This window comes from Mustela erminea, chromosome 5 (assembly GCF_009829155.1).
Source record: "Mustela erminea isolate mMusErm1 chromosome 5, mMusErm1.Pri, whole genome shotgun sequence".
NCBI classification, from domain to species: Eukaryota; Metazoa; Chordata; class Mammalia; order Carnivora; family Mustelidae; genus Mustela; species Mustela erminea.
This window is the reverse complement of record NC_045618.1, coordinates 75,228,232-75,251,448: the sequence shown is the minus strand read 5'-3', so window position 1 is coordinate 75,251,448 and position 23,217 is coordinate 75,228,232. Positions and strand designations below refer to the sequence as shown.

Here is a 23,217-nt window from a genome sequence, read left to right as displayed (position 1 = left end):
CCCTCTGAGTTCTTAAAACAATACCTGGCATAGAGTGGTACTCATTCAATTTATTGAAAGAATGAATACATTCTGCCTTATTTATTAATTTATCTTTAAAGATTTTATTTATTTGAGAGAGAGAGTATGTGCAAATGAGCAGGGGGCAGAGCAGAGGGAGAGGGACAGGCAGACTGTGCTGAGCCCAGAGCTGGACGTGGGACTCGATCTCACAACCCTGAGACCATGACCTGAGCCAAATTCAGGAGTTGGACACTCAGCCAACTAAGCCACCCAGGCGCCCCATTTCTGCCTTATTTACTGATGACTGTTTTAAACCCCTGTACTCGTACCACAAGGAAGGAAGCTAAGAGAGGTTGGGTCTGTTTTTATGTTTGTGCTCCCCAGGGTGCCTGGCCCAACATTTGCAGTAGGGAACAATACATGTTTTTGTGACTGAGTTAGTCTCAAGACAAAGACCCATGCCCAGGATGTTCAGAGAGGGCGCACTGGTGAGCGGCTTTAGTGAGGTGAAAGCCAGAGGTCAGTTGGAAGCCTTGTCTCAGATCCTCCCTTGGGACCAATTCAGGGGAGACTTTTGGATGGCACAAGAGGAAGAGAGGCATTCTTAGGGCCACTGTTCCTCCGAGTCTGCTGAGCCTTGGACGTGCACACACAGAAGGATGGAGCCCTCAAACATGCCTCAGGACAGCAGAAGGTGCCTTTACCAAGAGGAGACACCCCTAAGGAGAACTTCACACTGACTTCTCTCTTTGGTATCAATTAGCAGTTTTCAACCTGAAATGGTATGCAAGATTTGGTGAAGCTTTTTTCTTCAAGGACTCAAAGGCCTATGTGGCCCAGAAAACATGAAAGACCACTAGCCCACAGAACCCCAGAGGGGATCCTGGAATCCTCTCACCCTCTCCCACCTTGCTTAGCCTCCACCAGCCCACTCAGAGAAAGGAGCAGAGCCTTCTGTGAACACTCACTGGCTGGGTCTGAGGACAGGCTCAGGGCAGCAAAAGGCAGGAGACAGGAGAGGCCTGTCCTCAGCCTCATTCCCCTTACCAGGAGTTTCCAGGCTTGAAGAGAAATTGGGAGTTTGTTTTAGGAAAGAAATATTTTAAGTACAAGTGACAGAGAGAAGGACTGGAACTTTCGAGGGCCCAAGTTGCTGCTCCTGTCCCTTATGTTTCCTCCAGTGTGCCAGACCCATAAACTCCTTCGGCTCCACAGCCCCATATCAAGAACCCACAGGTTGGTTGGATCACAGCAGCTGTATCAACAGCAGAATCAACAGATGAGAACACTGGAGGGTCCTGCCTTAAGCTTCAGTCTTTATCTCTTGACCTTCATGATTTCCCAGCCCACCTGTCCCCAGTCTCCTAAACCCAGACCCACAGCTCAGGGACCCCTCAGCTCCATCAGAGCTGAGGGGAGAAACCGGCCACCACAAAGCTTTCACCGGTGATGTAGCTGGCGTCTGGAGAGCACAGGAATGACACAATCCCAGCACAGTCCTCAGGCTGCCCTAACCTGTGTAGAAGGACAGAACACCTGTCAGGGATCTCAGACTCTGCTGCTCTGGTGGGAGTGGGCTCCAAGGAGGGACAGGGTGGACTCAGCAGGGCTTCTTGCTTGCACCCTGCAGGGCTCTGTGGAACCCACACTCCAGCTAAAGGAATGGCCAGCACACAGGGAGAGGTCGACTAGTGAAACAGACAAGCCACCCCTCCCTAGCTGTACCCTGGTAACCAAGGCTCCACACCCCACTTGCCTCTGCAGCTTGTGCTCTTTCTTGAAATTGTTCCAGAAGAACTCATCCTTGTGTAACTGGGCAAAGAGAAGACATGAATGAGTCAGTGGTGTTAAAACAAGGGCCCCAGATGATCCTGCAACAGATCACCTATGGCAGATTTGGGGTGACAGACTGAGTCATGGCTGAATTCAAAGGACAATGAGGACCTCATCTGTTAGAGACATGGATCTGAGGCTTATCCCTTAGTCACTGGGGAGGTTTCCACTGAGCCAGGCTGGGAAATGGGGGTCACATCTCAGTCCTCACCACTTGGCTGAATCTGGTCTCAATTACTCCTGGAACCAGGCAGTTCACCCGGATGCCCTTGGGGGCCAGCTCCAATGACAGCGTCCTGGTGAGGCCCAGCACGGCCGTCTTACTGATATTGTAGACACCCAGTTTCTGGGAAGGGAATCAAGACAGTCTTTAGGATATACAGAAGCAGGGGCGCCTGGGTGGCTCAGTCAGTTAAGCATTCGACTCTTGATTTCTGCTCAGGTCAAGGCCTCAGGGTTGTGAAATGGAGCCTGCATCAGCCATGGCTGGGTGCTCAGCCAGGAGTCTGCTTGGGAACCTTTCCCTCTCCTTCTGCCCCTCCCCCTCCCAAATAAATAAATCTTAAAAAGAAAAAAAAAAATGGATATGAGGAAGCAGAGGAAAGTACCAGTTGAGTTTCTCACGTACAGATGCTCCCACCCCTGGCCCAAGTGCAGAGCTCAGACACACTCTCCCCATCCTGTTCTGAGAACAGAAGCTGTGCCCAGCAGCCACATGGGCATCAGCTCAACCTAGGGCAGCACGAGTGAGGTGGGGGTCTCTCCCAGGCATTGTCCCTGTGGTGTCCTGGGGACCCCTTCCCCTAACACTACCAGGAGCACACAAGCAAGCACTCACCGCATGTGGTACATAGGCTGCAATGGAGGAGACGAGGACGACCGCCCCCATCCTGAGAGGAGACAGGAAACCAGTAACTTAACATGGACTGAGGTGCTACTATTATTTTAAAAAGATAGAAGAATGAGAACAATACCATTTTAACTACTATAGTCATGGAATAATGCAGTCCTCACAGCGGTGGTACAGTTTGCATTATTGTCTCCCTTTCAAGCCCACAGAGTTTCAAGGGCCACAGAGGCCCACAGAGTTTCACAGCAGAACCGTGTAAGTGGCAGAGCCAGAACTCCACCCTAGTTCTCTGACCCAACACCCATGCTCTGAACCATGACACTCTCTGCCTCATCTTGAGGGAAGCAATGAGCAGAAAGCCAGCTGCTTGGGGAAGGGGGCAGAGTGGGCTTGGTGACAATGGGCTGCCTCTGAGAAGCAGATGAAGCAGGAGGAGACAAGAAATGAGAGGCAGTAATGTTTTCCTCTACCCCACACAGCCTGGGGCCGGTTCCTAAAGGGTATGTCTGCATCAAGGAGCCTGACTGAGGAGGAGCTACGGCCTGAGGGAGGTGGAGGCTTGAGTCCCTGTCATGATACCCCTGAAGCTATGTATGGAGTGCAGTCAAATAGGCAGTATCTGGAAAAACAGGTAAGCTCCCTGGAGGCTGAGAAGCAGAGAGGGAGAATGGATCTGGGATGGTGGGACCCTGTCACAGATTGTAAATTGGTGAAAAGGCACTGTCCCTCAGTGCGAGAGCCCGAGTAGAGGGTGAGAAGGATCTGTCCACGAGGACAGATCTAAAGCTCAGCCCTTTCCCAAACATGCTGATGTCGAGGCCAATGAGAGCACACTGGAGCCCCAGGACCAGCACCCTTATCCTGCAGCCAAGAACTAGAAGCTGTAGCTGTACAAAGGGTGAAGCAGGACAGAGGAAGGGAGATGGGGAGACCCCAGGAACACCTCCCAGCTGGGCCCCTGTGTTCTCCAGACTCCATTCGCACACGGGCTCCCCACCAGATCCCACCCCACCCCCACCCTGCAACCTACCCCCTGTTCTCCATGTGGGGCACCAGCTGGCTTAGGAGCAGGGCTGGTGACTTCACATTCACGTTCAGGATCTGAAATCAGAGTGGAGGCAGGAGGGAAGACAAAGAGACGCCGTGAGCCCTCAGTCCAGGGCCTGTTGTCATAAGACACCCGGAGCCCTATCATTTGTGCAGCAAACCCACAAGTGTGCTGCTCTAAGATTCATTTCTCTTCTGATCAGAACAAGAGGGGTAGCCCACTGGCTAACGGTTTAACAGGCAGTCAGGCTAAGTGACAAGCTTGTGAGCAAACTGTTCCCAACTGGGGTGAAAGAGGGAACTGTTCAGGCCTTTTCAAGAAAATGGACAACATGCTGGTCTGCAGATAGAACCGCTAAGCAGAGGCCCCTGGAAAAAAGACTGAAAGTAGAACAGATGGAGGGGAAAGGAGGTTCTGGGAGCAAAGAAGATTTCTGGAAGTGTTGTCTTTGTCTGTCTGTGTTTTGACTTGTTGGTGTCCTTGTCTTGTCCCAGTAGAATTTAAGGTGTTTTCATGGTGCCACAGCATAAAACAAGCCGAATAGGTATTATGTGTGAAGAAATGGAGAACAGGAAAAATAAGTGTAGAAAGATAAGAAAAAGCAAGGGGAAGGTTGGTGCCCACACTTCACAGCATGTGGCAAGGACTGAGCATTATATTATTATCTGTTCACAAAAATGCCAGCTGCGAGGGCCGGCATGCCTGCCTGTTTCCTGCAGACGTGGCTCTGAGCTTTCCTATGGCCATCACAAAGTGGGAGACACAACAGAGAATTGCCATCCTGGGTGTGAGCTTCCCACGCCAGTCCCGCCTGCGACTAAAACCTGGATCCAGCCCCAGACATGAGGGTTCCTGATCCGCTGTCTGGGAACTCAGTCTGATGGGACTGGGGACAGAGGAAAAGTAAGAGAGGAACTGGCAGGGAAAGAGGCAGAGACTGAGCTGGAGGCTAGGACAGAGCACCAGCTGGGACTAAAGTGACATCAGGATCCCTCCTGTGAGGCACCACCTTGAGTGAGGTCAGTGTGTCCTCTGTCTCTAGGGAATGGGACTGCATATCTGGTCATCGCCTTGATGAGGGATGAGGCTTTGATGGAGAGCTGCTGAGGCCCACATGATGACAGATTGCCAGTGCTGGGGATGACCCCCAGGGCCAGAAGAAGTGGTTCAGATGTCCAAAGTGGGGCCCAATATGAGGTCCCCAATAAGAAGGCATTGAGGGTTAGATTGAGGGACTTCCTGGTCATTCTCTGCTCAAAATAGAGCCCCACCATCCCACTGATGTCTGCTCTAAGCTGGGGGATGGGCTCCAACAAGGCCCCTCCTAGACTCAGCAGCCAAGCATGAACCAAGGAAAAGGTGAGTCCCTCCCTTGCTTAAAAGGACTGCTCTATTAGAAAAGCAGACAGAGGACACCTGGGTGGCTCAGTTGGTTAAGCAACTGCCTTCAGCTCAGGTCATGATCCTGAAGTCCAGGGATCCAGTCCCTCATCAGGCTCCCAGCTCCATGAGGAGTCTGCTTCTCCTTCTGATCTTCACCCCTCTCGTGGTCTCTCTCTCTCTCTCTCAAGTAAACAAATAAAATCTTTTTTAAAGAAAGAAAAGAAAAGAAAAAGAAAAGCAGATAGAGTAGCTCCGGGTGCCACGAATTCCTGAGTAGAGATCGTGGCCTGCGGAGCTTGGATGCTGGAGAGTCCTCGGGCAGAAGAAGGTTGGAGAAGTAGTGGAAGAGGAGAGGGGATATTTCCCAACCAGCTGGAGAAAAAGGGGTTCTGGAGAGGTGCTCGAACTGGCCCAGTGATAAAGTGACTGAGAAGGAACTAACTCCCAGGACACCTCCAAAAACTGCATTCAAAGAAAGCAGAGCATCAGGGAAATTTCAAACGTGTGAGGTGGTGGCAGATGTGATCAGGGACAACTATGACCCCATGGTGCAGACAGCTAGTGGCTCAGTAAGACCTGGGAGAATAGGGTGTCAGTGGGGAAAGGAAGGCGGGGCTGTGTCCCAGTGTGCTTAGCTTCGGGGGGAAGATTTCAAATGGATTCCAAGATAAAGAGAGTCATGATCCCATGAACTAAGACACTAAAAGGCGAAATGACTCTGGAGGGCTAGGACACTATCAACAATGAAATCCCAGCTACCTAATCACAAATGACCCTTCAGAGTCATTAAAGAAGCTGAGAAGCTTGAGGAGGCTGCTAGCAGTGGCTGCAGGGAGCTCAGATCTCAGGTCATCTCTGAGGAAGGAGGAAACGGCATCTGGCGAAGGCAGATACACAAGAGGGCCTGGCCTGAGAACACTGTCTATGCAGCGCAGAGACCTGGGGAAGGCAGAGGAAATGCTCTGGCCAGAGCTTGGGGTGGAGATGGAGGTTAATGACAGCAGGAAGAAGATGGTGTCCCTGCAGTCCATCTGGTCTGGTCAGAGGGACTCAGGAACCCAACACAGGTGACATAGAATAGAAAACATAGAATGGCATAAGACCATAACATAACATAAATCATAGATCTATAAAATAAATAAATAAATAATAATATAATATAAACAATAAATAAATAGATATAAAATATAAAAAATAAATACATAAAATAAACAAAAACATAACATAAATCATAGAACAACAAGGCCCAAGGTAGACCTCAAGACATTTTACAAGGTCTCTTCTGGACCCCGTGGACCAGGTGGCAGGATCATTAGGCCAAATGCAGTGGGCTGGAATGTCATGGACAGCTGATGGCTGGGTCCAGGCCTGACAGGTATTTCAGGTTCCTCTGAGGGACAGTGAGGAACCCTCCTCCTGGAAGGGGGAAGAATCTCAGTGGCAGGTACGAGTCCCCAAAGAGGAGCAAAATCACCAAAGGATGTGAAATGTATCTACTGTCAACAAAGAGCAGAGCCCTTCCTATTCTTGACTTTCATCAAGATATTCCCAGAGCTGTATCCACAGAGCCTAGAACAGTGCCTGGCACATAGCAAACCCTCACTGAATATTTGCTAAATGAATAAATGCAAAAGGGATAGGAAGAGAAAAGAAAGCAGAAAGAATGTAGGAACCACTTTGAAGGCACACAGATTGGAAAGTAACATCACGACACATTCCAGGGGAGGAGTGATCAGTGCCGGTTTTTACAGTTGCTTGACAGGGAAGTAGGTCGAGTCTCAATGGGAAAGCAAGTTAGACTCCTCAGCCAACTCCCCTCAGAGCCTCTCACCTTGTCCCACACCTCCTCACTGGCCTTCAGGGTGCCTCCCACCAGGATGTTGATGGCTGCATTGCACACCAGAAAGTCAAGGCCCCCATGGTGCTCCAGGACCTGGGGGGAAGGGTGAAACACAGGGCCGTAAGTATAAAGATGGCACGAGGAGGCGTCACCCTCCCAGCGTTGTTGCCAAGTGCACAGGGCATTGAGGCAAAGTTTGCTAATCAGATCCTGTCTCCACCAGGACTAGGTCACACAACTAGTGTGAGAACCAAACTCTGATGAAGGCAGGAGTGTGGGATAGGCCCAAGGACAGGCTCTGCGTCCCCGAGGGTCTCAGGAGCGGAGGGTCTCGCTCCTCCAGGAATCTGTCCATGGACTTGGGAATAGGGAATCTCTCTAGATTCCTCCTCAGCCGTGGTTCTCCAGGGTGTTGGATGGAGGCGAGGGTTCTCTCATGAATAAGCCATTTTCCAGAAAGCCAGTGTGCGCAGTGCCCTCCACCCAGGTAGACCCTGGGCAGTCCTGGTTTCCAGACGTGTTCTAGAGCCTCCCAGCCCCAGCCCAGTCCCAGCCCCAGCCCCACCCAGATCTGAACAGCATGGGAAAGGCCTTGCACATTCTCTGCGGCCCCTCACCTTGGCCACCAGCCGTTCCCGGTCCTCGGCCTTCCCCACATGGCACACAGTGCCTATCACACTCAGCCCCTCCCCCTGCAGCGTGGCCACTGCCCGGTCCACGTTCTGCTGCTTCCGGCTGCTGACGACCACGTGGGCCCCATCCTGGGCCAGGCGCCTTGCAATGGCAAAGCCGATCCTGCAGCAGAGATGGAGGGAACAAGACAACCTCAGCCCCGTCCCTCGACCCATCCCTGGAAATCAACAAGGCTGTGTGTTGACCTAGAAGCCCGAGGTCTCTGTGGATGTGAGAGTCCTGGGGAGGGGTCAAGACCCATAGGGCAATCACAGCACTTACCCTTCAGTGGACCCTGTGACCACAGCTACCCGATTGGCCAGGAGACCCTTTGGGTTTATCCCAGTGCTGCTCATCCGCACAGAGAATCCAGCACGGGAGTGAAACAGGCCCCTGTGTACCCCAGTCACTGCTTGGAGCATGCTGGCCAGTGCGTTTTTCTGCTTCCTGCTGAACCGGGTCCTGGAGGAAAGAATCAACTTCACCTATCATGGATGCCAGAGTAATGACAGTAATCTACCCTCTGCTCCTGCAGACAGACGAGGCCAGCAGCAGAGACCAGAGAGAGTAGAACTGGTCAGGGTGAATTTCAAACATGTGAGCCTCGGTCAGGAAGACTGTCTGTGAAAACTCTCTATTTATAAAACAGGCAAGTTGGAATGTGAGACCCAACATTCAATAGACAAGACAAGTTTCCCATTTGTTCCCTGAGCAAGCACTGAGTGCTTACAACAGGTCAGAGAGCAGACCTAGGTTCTGAATGCCTACTTGCTGCCTCCACCAGGCTGTGCTGAAGGGAAGCTCACTGAGTGGAGGCTGGGAGGACACTGAGGCAGGGAGCAGACCCAGGCCCGCCCACCGGACACACTCTGGAAGGAAAGGGGCAGGCCGGTGTAGGTGTGCACAGGAGTGGAGGCAGGTGAGGACCTGGCATGGGAGACTCAGATATGCAGACACTTTCCGATGAACTGGAAACACATCGGAGATGCTTGTAGAGGGGGACCTCTTTCACCCAGACCCCACATTTCCCAGCTCCACACCCTGTGAGTCTGGAATCTCCTACCTCCCCCAGTGAGAGATTCCCCTTTGCTTGCCCAGGAGCCCTGCAGGGTCCTCAATCTAGGAGTCTGATCTGTTTCCTGTGGAGGCAGGTGGGAAGGAATGGAGGCAGCAAGGGGTTATTGAAGGCACTCAGGGACATGGGATGTACTTTTCATGCAGGGTAGTGCCAGGAAGCTGAAGAGATGCAGGTCTGGCAGCTCTGGACTAAGGGCCAATGGACATGCATTTTCAGGAGGCTCTGGTAGGGGCTGACTGTCCACAGACCCCCATCAGTTCTAGACTTGCTTTTGCCACTCCAACATCGAGGGACTCCTCGTTACTAAGCAACCCTTGTCGTACCTACTGCATCTCCTTTGTTCCTTAGCAACCAACCCTTATGTAACCCAGTTCCCTCCAGTTAGGGGTTGGTATCTATAATGATCAGTGAATGGGTGCTGCTCAGGAATTATGGAGAACATAATTCCTGATATTTCAGATGAAATATCAAACTATATCTGTGTCATAAGGAAGGTAACCAAATGCTCTGCTTTAAGAGAGACAGCCTTGGTTTCAAACTTATGTCTCTCCTGACACCATATTTCTAAATTTACCCTTTGCAGGTCCTAGACCTCTCGCCCTTTTGTCCTAGCTGCTGTCACTCTACTCGCTCTCTCACACATGCTGTCTCTTCTTTATGCAAGGTCATATTTATAACCTTTCAATTTGAGGGGATGAGGGGTTTCAGTTTCTGATTGTTCTACCTTTCCTAAACAGGACACCACATTCTAAACACTGTTATGATCCCCCGGGGACTTCTCTCCCCGAAGATGGAAGCTCAGATTAACCCTGTCAAGTGTCAGGGGAATTGGGTCTCCTTGGCTGGGAGGACAGCCTGAAAAACAGGGAATCGCTTTTTGTCAGGATAGGCTGCCCCCTGCTGGAAGAACAGAGTTATGGCACCTCTAAGGAGCTTGTCCCTTCTCAGCAAGTCTGTGGCTGTCCCCTCTGTGGTCTACAACGGTTTTTACCAATCCCTGCTCCTTGCTAACCTTGTAGTGACGTGGTTTGCAGGATAGCTGTCCTGCTTGTAGGGAAAAGCAGCTCTGACCTATTTCAGGTAGAGTTCAGAGGGACAAATCAGGCCTCACTTATCTCCCTTGGTTCTCCTTTCTCGTTCCAGGTCCCACTTTCCCAGGGCCTGAGACTGGGCAGCTTCCAAGGGCCCAGGCTTTCACTCACTCAGCCAGCATCCCCACTTTGGCTTTTCTCTGGAGTAGTCAGCCAGACCAGCTAGGCCACAGTCTACCACAGGTCCCGGGAGCTTAGAGTGGCCTCTGAACTTGGCGCTGTCCACTTGGATTCCCCTTACCATGCTGAGCAGTTCAGATGACCAGAATGGAGGTGAGGGAGCCAAGTGGACATAACCTCACACTAGTCCCATCTTGGAGGTGTATGGCCTTCACCAAAGAGAAAATACAAGGGAAAACAAAGATTAGGGGAGAGACATGCAATATGAGAACCATTGAAAATCAGGAAAGAAAGAGACTAGGGAGATGTCCACAGAAGAAACAGGATTTGGGCCAGTCTGTTCCCCCCTCTGGCTCCATCTACACCTAGATAAGATAAAGCAATGAGTTGGGGGTCCCTAAGTGCTCCAATAGCTCCCAAGAGCTTTGTTATGAGAATCTAAGGAGAAATTAAGGCAGCTGCTCGCAGACCCAGGAAGAAAGAAGCATCAACACAAAAAATTGTAAAAAGTGAAGGTGGGCAGCCCAGTGTCAGGGACCCCCACCTGGACAGTCAGCCTGACTGGGGGCCATATTGTCCCTGCCCCAGCCTTACCTGGTTGTGCTCTTGTGGTTCCTGAGCGCAGGTCAGGAGCCTTTCCGCTGTAAAGTCTGCAGCTGAGTGTGAGGATGTGGGGAGGTAGCAGGCTGGGTTTCAGGTACTGTAATTCTTTCCAAAAGACTCAAGGATTCATGGAATATATAGTCCTGCAATGATGAAAGGTGGTGGTGAGGCAAGGTCTCCCCCACAGCCAGGAGTAGCCTGGGGGGAAGAAGAGGACTCACTGCCAGAGTAATCATTTGCAGATTACCATAGGTACCTACCAGGGTACCCATGGTCTGTCCTGTCAGTCCAGCTGTCCCCAGACACTCATACAACACAAACAAACCCGTGGGTCTAAGCAGGCTCCAGACCCCACCCTGTGGGGTCTACAGTCTTCGTTGGCTGGGGAGGCAGAGCTGGGTACAAAGCCACCAAGTTATTTCAAAAGACTGTAGGCCTCTGTCTCAAAGCCAGTGAAACAGGCCCTCCCTCTGGACCAGGGGATCAGGCCCCTGGCACTATATAGGACTAATGGCAGTAGAGTTCCTTGTGTCCCCCACGACCACCACCCAGTCTCTCTCCTGGGTCCAAATATTTGAATGAGCACTTACTTTCTGCCAGGACTGTGTTAAGTACTATGAACACCAAAATAATGAAGGTTGAGTCCCCACCCATTAGCTTACAGTCTAATGGAAAAATCAAATAAATGTAGTGCAGAGTGTTGCATTTTTTTAAAAGATTTTATTTATTTCTTTGACAGAGAGAAGAAGAGAGACAGAGAGAGAGGCAACACAAGCAGGAGGAATGGGAGAAGGAGAAATGGGCTCTCTGCCTAGCAGGGAGCCATATGTGGGGCTCCATCCCAGGACCCTGCAATGGTGACCTGAGGCAGACAGTTAATGACTGAGCCACCCAGGTACCCCCAGAATGCTACATTTTAAAATAGAAGTTGGTTTGAGGCTCAGGGAGGCTTCCAAGAAGAGGGTGGAAAAAGCCACTTAGAGAGGCCTATGGATATTTCAGAGGGGGTACCCAGGCAGTTGGAGGAAGCGTCCTGGCACTCAGGAGGGCAAGTCAGAGGTCAGAAGAATGATTTGCCAACATTGGTATGGGTGGAAGCAGCCTCATAAATGGATGAGATATCCCAAGAAAGTGAGAAGGAACAAAGTCAAAACTGGAAGAGTGGCAGCCAGATTCTAAGATGGTCCCCGTGATCCTTATAGGCAGGCATTCACCGCCGTGTGTAATTCCTCCTCCACACCCCACACCCCCAGCATAGAGGGCTTGGCAGAAGTAATGGTTTGTCACTTTTGAAATAAGGATACATAAAACACAGTGTTCTGTCCTGGACCGTCGTCTCTGTCTCTCCCTTTCTCCCTGGGGTCACTCCCACCTGCCATGCTGTGAGTGCCCCTGTGGCAAGACACACGTGGCAAGGAAATGCAGCCCGCCAACAACCACGTGAGCAGGCTCAGAAGCAAACCGGTTGGCTCCAGTCTGGTCTGGAGAAGACTGCCGACTTCAGCCTCAGGAGAAGTCCTGAGCCACAACCACTAGCTACGTTGTTCTCATTCCTGACTCCCTGAAACAATGAGATAATACATTTCCAAGCTGCTAAGTGTTAGGGTGATTTGTTACGCAGCAATAGATAACTAGTACAGGAATATGGAAAGAGTTAGCTCTTTAAAGAGACAGAGCAGAAAATGCTTTTGAAATATAAGATTTTTTTTTTAATAAGGTAGCCACAGTTAAAACAAGATTGCATTGATTCATGAACAAATGAATCAAAGGAGCGGAATAGAAGGTTCAGAAATGAACACAAACACAGGTGAGAATTTTACATGTGATAAAGGTGGCATTTTGCATCAGTGAGGAAAAAGATTTTTCAGTAAATGATGTTGAGACAACTGGCTAATGCTCTGGGAAAAAAGAAACTAAATTAGATCTATGCCTTTCATACCACACTCCAAAATAAATTTCAGATGGATTAAAAATTTAAATGTAGAGCGCCTAGGTGACTCAGTTGGCTAAGCATCTGCCTTTGGCTCAGGTTAGGATCCCAGGGTCCTGCCATCGAGTTCATGTCGGGCTCCCCGCTCAGCGGAGAGCCTGCTTCTCCCTCTCCCTCTGCTCCTCCCCCTGCTTGAGCTCTCTTGTGCTCTCTCTCTCTCAGATATTTCTCTCTCAAAATTTCTTGTTTTGAAATAATAAAGTATTTTTCAGGAGCACCTGGGTGGCTTAGTCAATTAACTATCCAATTCTTGCTTTCAGCTCAGGTCATGATCTAAGGTGGTGAGAGCTAGCCTCGAGTCAGGCTCTGCGCTCAGTATGGAATCTGCTTGAGATTCTCTCCCTCTGCCCCTGCCCTTGAATTCTCACTCTCTTTCTCCAAAGTAAATAAATACAATCTTTTTTAAATAAATAAAATATTTTTCAAAAACCTCTCTAAATTTTGTGGTTTTATCTGAAATGGTTATTTTAAGATAGAGTACTATTTTATTCTAACTCACAAAATCATTTATTTACATTATACTTTTCCTTCTATTCAAGGATTCGTCATTGTCTTAAGAAAAACAGATTAGGGGCACCTGGGTGGCTCAGTGGGTTAAAGCCTCTGCCTTTGGCTCAGGTCATGATCCCGGGATCCTGGGATCGAGCCCTGCATCGGGCTCTCTGCTCAGCAGAGCTCCTGCTTCCCCCCAGGCTCTCTGCCTACTTGTGATCTCTGTCTGTCAAATAAATAAATTAAAAATATTTTTAAAAAAATACAGATTAAAAGACTTGCTTCCTCAACCCACAGCTGCACCATCTATGTCTAAAAATACTGGAAAAGATGAAAGTGGACTCTCCGAGAGCCCTCGGACTAGTTGGAGGGAAGGACGTACTCCAAAGAAACTGTGCACAAGTAAGAAACCAAAATATGATGAAATCCCGATTTCCCTCCACTATGCAGATATTAGTAGTTTCTCTTATTATGTGTGATGCAACAGAACATTTTTAATAGTGTTATAACTCTGTAAGATGCAGCATCATTTGGAGACCAGTCACTCAGAGTTGAGAGAAAAAGGAACTGCCTATTTTACATATAGATATGATGCACTGCTTGAAAGCCAACATTTTCCTAGAGCTATTCAGAATAGAAATGAACAAGTCACTGAAGTATCTTGCAGGGCAAGTTATCACACTGTATTAGCTGGTGAAGGGCACACAATGGCTGAGAGGGAATCTAGCCTTGTGCACTGACAGCACCAAGTTTCTGCTGGAGGAGGTCCGTGAAAGCAATCCTGGGCACCCTCACTTTACAACAGTGCAGGCACTCACTTGCCAAATCAAAAATGTAGTTGCAGGCACCTGGGTGGCTCAGTCGGTTAAGTGTCTGCCTTCGGCTCAGGTCATGATCCCAGGGTCCTGGGATGGAATCCTGCATGGGGTTCCCTGCTCAGCCGGAAGCCTGCTCCTCCCTCTGCCTCTGCCCCCTTCTCAAGTGCGCATGCTCTCTCTCTCTCATAAATAAATAAAATTGGGCACCAGGGTGACTCAGTTGGTTGAGCCTTCTACATTTTCTACTAAAAGTTTTATAGTTTTATATTTGACCTGAGCCTTTGGCTCATGATCCCGGAGTCCCAGGATGGAGTCCACATCAGGCTTCCAGCTCCACAGGGAGTCTGCTTCTCCCTCTGACCTTCTCCCCTCTCATGCTCGCTCGCTCTCTTGCTCACTCTTTCTCACTCAAATAAATAAATAATTTTTTTTTTTTTTTTAAATTAAGAGGGGCACCTGGGTGGCTCAGTGGGTTGAGTCTCTACCTTTGGCTCAGGTCCTAATCTCAGAGTCCTGGGATCGAGCCCTGTGTCGGGCTCTCTGCTCAGTGGGGAGCCTGCTTCTGCCTTTCTCTCTGCCTGCCTCTCTGCCTAGTTGTGATGTCTGTCTGTCCAATAAATAAAATATTATTTAAAAAATCAAGAAAGAAGGGAAAGAAGGAAGGAAGGGAGGAAGGAAGAAAAGATTTAGTTTCAAACCTGAAGACTGAATGAATCTCTTGTCTGAAGAATGGTACTTTGCCTCACAAATAGATGGACCAACATACGCAATGGGGGAGTGGAGGGAGCTTGCTGTTGTATTTATCTCATGTCAGCACAGACTAGTCATTCTTTTTCTTTTTTAAAAAAAGATTTTATTTATTTATTTGACAGACAGAGATCCCAAGTAGGCAGAGAGGCAGGCAGAGAGAGGGGGGAAGCAAGCTCCCCGCTGAGCAGAGAGCCTGATGTGAGGCTCAATCCCAGGACCCTGGGATTTAACCCACTGAGCCACCCGGGTGCCCCTTGTTTTTTATTTTTTTTTTTAAATAGATTTTATTTGGGCGCCTGGGTGGCTCAGTGGGTTAAGCTGCTGCCTTCAGCTCAGGTCGTGATCCCAGGGTCCTGGGATCGAGTCCCACATCGGGCTCTCTGCTCAGCGGGGAGCCTGCTTCCTCCTCTCTCTCTGCCTGCCTCTCTGCCTACTTGTGATCTCTCTGTGTCAAATAAATAAATAAAATCTTTAAAAAAAAATAAAAATAAAATAGATTTTATTTATTTACTTAAGAGAGAGAGAACATGAGCACGGGGAGAGGCAAAGGGACAAGCAGATTGCCCACCTAGTGTGGAGCCTGATGTGGGGGTCCATCTCAGGACCCTCAGATTATGACCTGAGCCAAAGCCAGAGGCTTAACCCACTGAGCCTCCCAGGTGCCCCCTGCAAGGAGACTTCATTTCTTCCTCCCTCCCTCCCTCCCTTCCTCCCTTTCTTCCTTCTCTCTCTCTCTTTTTAAAAAAATATTTATTTATTTGAGAGACAGAGGGAGAGAGAGAACACAAGCAAGGGCGAGGGGCAGAGGGAGAGGGAGAAGCAGACTCCCCGACGAGTAGGGAGCCAGAGGCAATCTGTGAGCCAAGGATCGTAACCTGAGGCAAAGGCAGCCGCTTAACAGACTGAGCCACCTAGGGACACCCCCTCCACCCCAAGATTTGTTTTTAAAAAGATAATCCTAGCTGCAGGGTAGAAGGAGAAGAGTTCATGAGAATTTCGGAGGGCAGCGAAGGAGGCCAGTTAGGAGGCTCCTGCATGATAGTATGGATGAGAGAGGAGAGTCGAGGGGGAGAGGAGGGCTGGACACACGTTTTGGAGGTGAAATCAACAGGGTCTGCTGGTGGATTGAATGCAGGAGGTACAGGGAAGAAAAAACTCAAGGGCACCTCTCAAGATTTTGGTTGAAAGGCCTTTCTGAGATGGGGACATGTGAAAGGACAGGTTTTAGGATAGACGGGAATCAAGAGTTCTACTTCGGCTATGTTCAATGGGGCAAATCACTTAACAGTCTGTTCTGGAGTTTTGTTATCTAGAGTGTGAGAAGAATACTAATGCTCCCTGAGGCAGAAGGGTATTGTGGTTAGGAGGACAGATGCCTGAGTTGAAATACTGACCCTGCCATTTATTAGCTGTGCAACCTCATGTAAGTTACTTTATTTCTCTGTGTCTCAGTTTTATCATCTGTAAAATTGGGATAATCATAGTGCTTACCTCAAATGGTAGTTGCATGAAGATTAAAAGAATTAATGTTTACAAAGTGGTTAGAATAGTTTCTGACACATAGTAAAAGCAATACCAGTATTATGGAAATATAAAAACAAATAAGAAAGAATTGAACCTTGTATTACAGTGGCAGGAAGGAAGGAAGGAAAGCAGACAGATGGACCTGTTCCTCTGAAGTATGCTATATAGATTTGACAAGTCTGACATACTGTCTTAGAGAAATGAAAAAGAAGGGAAAACTTCCCCAAATCATTTTATGAAGCTAGTATGACCTTGATACTAAAACCAGAAAAAGACAGTATTAAGAAAAAAAAAAAAAAAACCAAGGGAAAAGAAAGCTACAATCCACATCTCTGAATATAGACACAGAAGTCCTTAGCCAAATGTTACTAAACAGAATTCAGCAATATATCAAAATCATTATATACCATGACCAACCAAGGGTGCAAGGCTCAGTCAATGTTCAGAAACCAGTCCATGTAATTGACCGTATTAACAGTCTAAGGGAGATTCTTCCACATCTTCTAAAAGTTTTATGTTTTACCTTTCATTCTGTGCTCCATTGTGAGTTAACTTTTGTGTGTATACAAAGTTTAGGGGGAGACTGACTTCATGTATGTGGAGCTGGGACTCTGAGGGGGTGGGGAGCACCGAGGGGAACAGCGTCCCGGGACGTTCTGTATGTTACATTATGCAATGAATACCTCACTGATTCCTGGAGGATGATTTATGGCTCAGCAACAGTTGTTGAATCAATATTGAGAATTAACAGGGAGAAAATATCCTCAGGAAAGAGGTGAATGGGGATAAAGTCTCCTGGAGGTTGTTGGTGTGTAGGAAGGCATGTCATCCATCATTCCATTAATTTCCAGGAACCTGACATGTATTCATCTGGGGAGAGCTTGAGTGTAAGTAGGGACTGGCAGACCTTCTGTTAGGGTAGAGTCTCCTAGAGGAGGTTGGAGCCTCTTGCCTGTGGGGGATGGGACAGGGAGGGCTGGGTATGTGGGATCCTGCTCTTTGAGTCATTTCTCTTGGACAGAAACTGGGTGATAGTTAGCTGCGGGGAATCTGTCAAAGCACCTGGCTGTCTGCCCTGCTGCCTCCCAGGGCAGTTGAAAGGTCACTGCTCTGGCCCTCAGGTTGCACAGTGGGCTTCTCAGATCTGTGAGGGTGAGCGCAGGAAGGCAGGGAGTGGCTTCAGGAAGTTTCAGGCAGGTATAGGCTGGGAAATAGATTAAAACCTGAGAGAAAATGGAACCCCCTCCACCTCCCAATGGATGGCGGTGAGTCTGGGCTGATCTTTTGTAGGGTGAGAGATTGTGTCTCCCTGTCATTCCTTACAGGCCGGCTGGTGAGACTGGGACTGGGCCTTCTACTCCCCTCCAGCACAGGGTGGCCAGAAGTACTGAGGTAGGCCATATAATGAAGAGGAAAGAAGAGGGAAAAGGGAGTTACCCTCTGATCAGGGCCTGAGATGCTCCCTGAGATCATGACTGAGCCAAAATCATGGTTTTATTTCCTTTGGATATTTATCCAGAAGTGGGACTGCTGGATCATGTGGGAGTTCTATTTTTAGTTTCTTGAGGAACTTCCATACTGTTTTTGCATTTGTGGCTGCATCCATTTATATTCCTGCTTGGACATCACTCTAAATGAAAAATAACCATATTTTCTAAAATAAGAAAAATTAGTAAGAAGAGTGGCATTGTTGTCCATTAAAAAAAAATCTCTTTGGGGCTCCCGGGTGGCTCAGTCGATAAGCAACTGCCTTTGGCTCAGGTCATGATCCCAGGGTCCTGGAATCATGACCCACAGCAGGCTCCCTCTCAGCGGGAAGCCTGGCTTCTCCTTCTGCCCCTCCCCCTGTTTGTGTTTCCTCTCTCGCTGTGTCTCCCTCTGTCAAATAAATATGTAAAATCTTAAAAAAAAAAAATCTCTTTTATGTCTGGCTTAATAGAAGATGGCTGGAATCTCCTACTTGTTTCTACATTCAGTGTGTTACAATATACTGTTTTGATGGAACTATAGAAAGCATTTCTGGCCTTGCACAGATACGCGGTTGGAAGAGGGAGGAATATTAGCTTTTCCAGATAATCATTACTATTTTTCTTTGGTACCACACCCAAACTTGACAAAGGGTAGTTTCTTAAAGGTTTATTGCAAATGGAATCTGAGACCACATCAATCAATTTTTGGTACTCTGTTATATTAAAATCCCTTTGGTATCTTGCACTTTGAGTGGATCTAAATAAATAAATAAATAAATCTTTTTTAAAAATCACATTTATTAATATCAACACTGATCTCACTGGAAAAAAAATCTTAGAGAGTCAGGCAGTTGTCAAACAGGATGATAGATACAAATTTTCTACAGTCCTAACTTTTTAAAAAGATTTTATTTATTTATTCAACAGAGAGATCACAAGTAGGCAGAGAGGCAGGCAGAGAGAGAGGGGAAAGTAGGCTCCCTGCTGAGCAGAGAGCCTGATGTGGGGCTCAATCCCACTACCCTGAGACCATGACTTGAGCTGAAGGCAGAGGCTTAACCCACTGAGCCACCCAGGTGCCCCTACAATCCTAACTTTTGCCGGAAAGTTCAAATTTTATCAATGGCAGCAAATGTTGGCAAGTGATAGTTGCCTTGCTCGTTTTCGAGAAAATATCTGCCAAATCCCATGAACCTGAGTAATCACGGCTTGGCTGTCAGTCATTCCTTCCAGTAAAAACAGAGTTACATGAAAAAGGCAGATAGTTCCACTGACATCTCAGAGGATTGCACAAGGGCCTGTTCTGGAGATAACCATCATTCTTCAGGACACAACAGAAATATTTTCTGTGCACTCTGTCGTTTCTTCACCAAGAATGTTAAAAAGGTGTGTTCTCAAGGATCAAGATTTCAGATGATAATTTTAGGTGAAGCAGGCTTTCCTTGAACTGCAAGTGTGTGGCAGTAAGAACACAGGGCCTGCTTGGCACCCTTATTGTGGAGAGGGCCAGGACCCATGTCAGCGGGGGGAATGCCAGAGCCATTCTTTCAGAGCAACCATGAGATTCCAGAAAGTTAGTCAGCACTGAACAGTTCACCCCCACTTGTGTTCGTTGTCAAGTATTCAATAAAAGAATGACTAGTATGAAGATACCTGGTGGCTCAGTCGGTTAAACCCTCTGCCTTTGGCTTGGGTCATGATCTCAGGGTCCTGAGATCGAGTCCTACATCAGGCTCTCTTCTCAGCAGGGAGCCTGCTTCTCCCTCCCCCTCTGCCTGCTGCTCTGCCTACTTGTGATCTCTCTTTCTCTGTCAAATAAATAAATACAAAATTTTAAAAAGAAAGAAAGAAAGAAAGAAAAAACAAGAGATAAAAAGAAATCTCCTTTGCTTAAAGCCCTCTAATGTCTTCCCATTGCACTTAGAATCAAAACTTAAATTATTTCCCCAATCTGCAATGCCCTTCAGGATCTGGCTCCCAAGAACCTCTCAGACCACCTTATATGCTCTCTCCTTGGCCTACAGGCTCTGACCCACAGGCTTCTTACTGCCCCAAACCTGCCAGCTCAGGCCTGACCTCATAGCTTTCAAATTAGCTATTCCCTGAAAACTCTTCCCACCTACATTTCATGGCCCCTAAATGTCACTTCCTTATAGAGACTTTCCCTGAGCACTGAATACAAAGTAGACCCTCCAGAAGCACTTCTCCTACCCATTTTCTTCTCTTTCTTTCTTTTTCTATTGCGGTTATAACATAACATACAGTGTTATGTTAATTTCAGGTGTACAGTGCAATGACTTGACAATTCCATGTATCACCCAGTGCTCCACATGGTAAGTGAGTATAACCTTAATCCCGTTAACATATTTCACCTCCCACCCACCTCTCCTTTGGCAACCACCAGTTTGTTCTCTGTATTTAAGAGTCTGTTTTTATTTTGTCTCTTTTTTCCCCTTTGGCTGTTCATTTGTTTTGTTTCTTAAATTCCACATAAGTGAGATCATATGGTATTTGTCTTTCTTGCTGACTTACTTCATTTAGCATTATACTCTTTGTCTCCATCCATGTTGTTGCAAATGCCAAAATTTCATACTTTTTGATGGCTGAGTAATTTTCTAATATGTGTGTGTGTGTGTGTGTGTGTCACCTCCTCTTTATCCATTCATCTTTCAAGGATACTTAGGTTGCTTCCATATCTCAGCTTTTGTAAATAATGCAGCTATAAACATAAGGGTGCATGTATCTTTTCAAATTAGTGTTTTCATTTTCTCTGGGTAAATATCCAGTAGTGGAATCACTGGGCCATAAGGTAGGTCTATTTTTTTTTTTTTTTTTTTTTGGATGCTTGGGTGGCTCAGTTGTTTAAGCAACTGCCTTCTGCTCAGGTCATGATCCCAGAGCCCTGGGATCAAGTCCTGCATTGGGCTCCCAGCTCCACGGGGAGTCTGCTTCTCCCTCTGACTTTCTCCCCTCTCGTACTCTCACTCTGTCTCTGTCTCTCTCAAATAAATAATTTTTTTTAAAGTAGGTCTATTTTTAATTTTTCCAGGAAATTCCACACTGTTTTTCACTGTAGTAACACCAATTTTCATTTCCACCAACAGTACATAGGGTTCCTATTTCCTCCCATCCTTGCCAATCTTTTGTTTCCTTCATAGCACTTACCACTGCTTAATTGCATGCAAGCTCTGCAAGCTAATAATAATAAGTAATGTATATGCCACTCTTATTATGTGCCAGGCACTGTTCTAAGCACTTTCCACATGAAAGCTAGTGTAATCTTCATCACAATCTTAAAAAGTTGCACTATGAACATTTCCACATTTCGGAGGATGAAACTCAGGAAAAGAGAGACAGAGTAACTTGTCACACAGACACTGTGAGCCAGAATCACACAGTGAAGCGGGCTACAAGCCGAGTTGGTCTGGCTATGAAGTGTGTGCTTTTAATCCTCCTGCTATGGGGCCCTTATTTGTATTTTTCTCTGCCTGGTCTACAGCACCTATAACAATGCCTGGTAGACACCGACACTGATAAAACTCTGTACACTGAACGAATGAATGCTGCATAACTAAGGTCTGCCTTTGAGCTCGATTAGTCTGACTACAAACCCACACTCTCCAGAATATAGGAACAGGAGGATTACAAGTTTCAAACTAGAACATTGAAATCTAATGGCTACCCTAAAGACCCTTACAGTGTTCTGGTAAATGCATATGTAAATAACTAGGATGCAATAACTTAGGACAAGAAAAACTCATGGTAAGTGTCATGAGTGAGGAGCATACAAATTGCCATAGGGTTTTGCTGAGCGGTTGCTAACTTTTAACTGAAAGGTCAAGGAACTGTTAGGAAGAAAACCACAGGCCCCAAATGAGGTCACTAGGGCTGAGTCCCCAAACCAGGGATTAATACCCGACCTAACTACAGCTTCCACCTCCCCTAGAAATGAGGTCTTAACAGGTCAGTCAGGAATTTTCTGATCAGCATCAATGAATCTGCCACAGAGGTCCTCTCTATCTGTCCCGAGACTGAGGTAACCTGTTTGATAAGACCCAATCCTTTCTCCCAAAAGAAAGCTACGTGGCCTGAAACAATCCTCTCCTTTTGCTAATAACACTCTTGCCCTACCCTCATTCCTATAAAAACCTGCCATTTTGTACTCATCCTCAGAAACCCCCTCTACTTGCTGGATGTGATGCCGCCTGACTAATAAAACTAAGTAGGTCTTCAAATTTACTCACCTGAATTTTGTATTTTAACAAATTGGTGGCAGCATTGGGATCTGAAGAAAGCTTGTGACAGCCTTTAAGAACAATGAGAAATACAGGCTTGGCTCTCCAGGAGCCCTATTTAGTTCCTTATCTTTCTCATCCTGAGGACAGATGGTAAATACCCTGGGTTTCAGCAACTCTGCTTGTGTTTGGGCTACTGATCTCATTGGCTTTCTAGCCCCTGGTGAACGAGGCAGTGTAGACTGACAGGATGCTCTAACAAAGCACCAGTTCCTAGCCCTGGGTTCAGTCCATAATTCCACATGGGACCCCTGTCCTAGTTCCAGGCCAGAGTCCAACCTGTGGTCTCCATAATAGAGTCCATCCTCTGGTGGTGCCCACAGTCTTCTCTTGGCCAGTCCACAGTGACAGGTTTGGGTTACTGCCAGTGAGTTGAGATGTGTTTGCACACATTTTCTGTCTTATTTTGTGTAAATAAAGTCTACAGCTAGTGGAGATCTCAGAGGCCAAAAGCCACTAAAACTGGTGGGCACGGTTGAGCATCTAAGAGCTCTTAGAGCACTTGTCATCTAACTCAAACTCCTGTGTTAGGATAAGCTGGTCACAGAGCAGGTTAGATTGACAAAAAGTCACCTGCTGGTCTCAACAGTTTCCACACTGTGAGGCAGAACACTGGCAGAACACTCCACCCATACCAAGGCCCTCCCAGGCAAGTTCCTCTCTGGCCCACCTACTTGTTTTATGTCTAAGAACAATCATCCCAGGAGTTGCGGGTGTCAAGCAAGATGGAAAATATTACTAGAAACAATGTGGAATTATCATGGGCATGACGGGGAATGTTTCAATGACATAAGATCACTTAAGATGTGCACTTGAAAGCACGGGTTCCAAATTAAATACAGTGGCATGCCTGCTTAAATTGGCAAGCAGAGGCAAACTCCAAAAGGTTCAAAATTCCAAAATTGTATCATTGAAAGATTCATTGCAAAAGGCTAAAGAAAAATTAAAGGTATAAGAGGTACATAAGGCGCAAGACTGTAAGACTGACAGACCCACTTCTGTCCTCTTCCCTCCTTTGAGTACTCATTCTACTCATCGTGTCTGAAGTATTTATCCACTCTGAAAAGACTACACAACCATAAACAAAAAGCTGCCAAGGTAATGGCCTTACATACATCTCTATACCTACCTTCAAGGGAGGGCCCCCAAACTTACAGAGTGATCCAAACTGAGGGATTTCCTGGTAATCTGCTACATTATTCCTTTAAACTGCCAAGGGGAAGTGCTGGTAGACACCAGAGCCTGTAGAAAGGACCACTTGTAAACTAGCAGAGGCCAGCAGTAGGTAAAAATTCATACCAGAATCAGTTCTTCAGAATCTCCGTCCGTAGTGCCCAGTCCAGAGTGGAGAATAAAAA

At 47.4% G+C, this 23,217-nt stretch overlaps 1 protein-coding gene and 1 long non-coding RNA gene across 2 annotated transcripts in view; one reads left to right on the top strand and one right to left on the bottom strand.

The window, feature by feature from the left end:
- The window catches only part of LOC116591168, a 215,109-nt gene that overhangs the window by 186,521 nt on the left and 5,371 nt on the right, over window positions 1–23,217 (top strand). Inside the window, exon 6 of the long non-coding RNA XR_004285858.1 lies at window positions 19,846–19,897. This is a non-coding gene — a long non-coding RNA (uncharacterized LOC116591168). The remainder of the gene's footprint in view (window positions 1–19,845; window positions 19,898–23,217) is intronic.
- LOC116591166 (dehydrogenase/reductase SDR family member 2, mitochondrial-like) lies at window positions 235–23,217 on the bottom strand. Its single transcript, XM_032343881.1, has 10 exons — window positions 23,159–23,217; window positions 10,513–10,664; window positions 7,912–8,091; window positions 7,575–7,752; window positions 6,949–7,050; window positions 3,717–3,787; window positions 2,675–2,726; window positions 2,048–2,182; window positions 1,760–1,815; window positions 235–1,518 (listed from the first exon to the last, which is right to left on the bottom strand). The coding sequence occupies exons 3-10, from the start codon at window positions 8,049–8,051 to the stop codon at window positions 1,407–1,409; spliced, it is 846 nt and encodes a 281-aa protein (XP_032199772.1). The 5' UTR covers window positions 8,052–8,091; window positions 10,513–10,664; window positions 23,159–23,217; the 3' UTR covers window positions 235–1,406.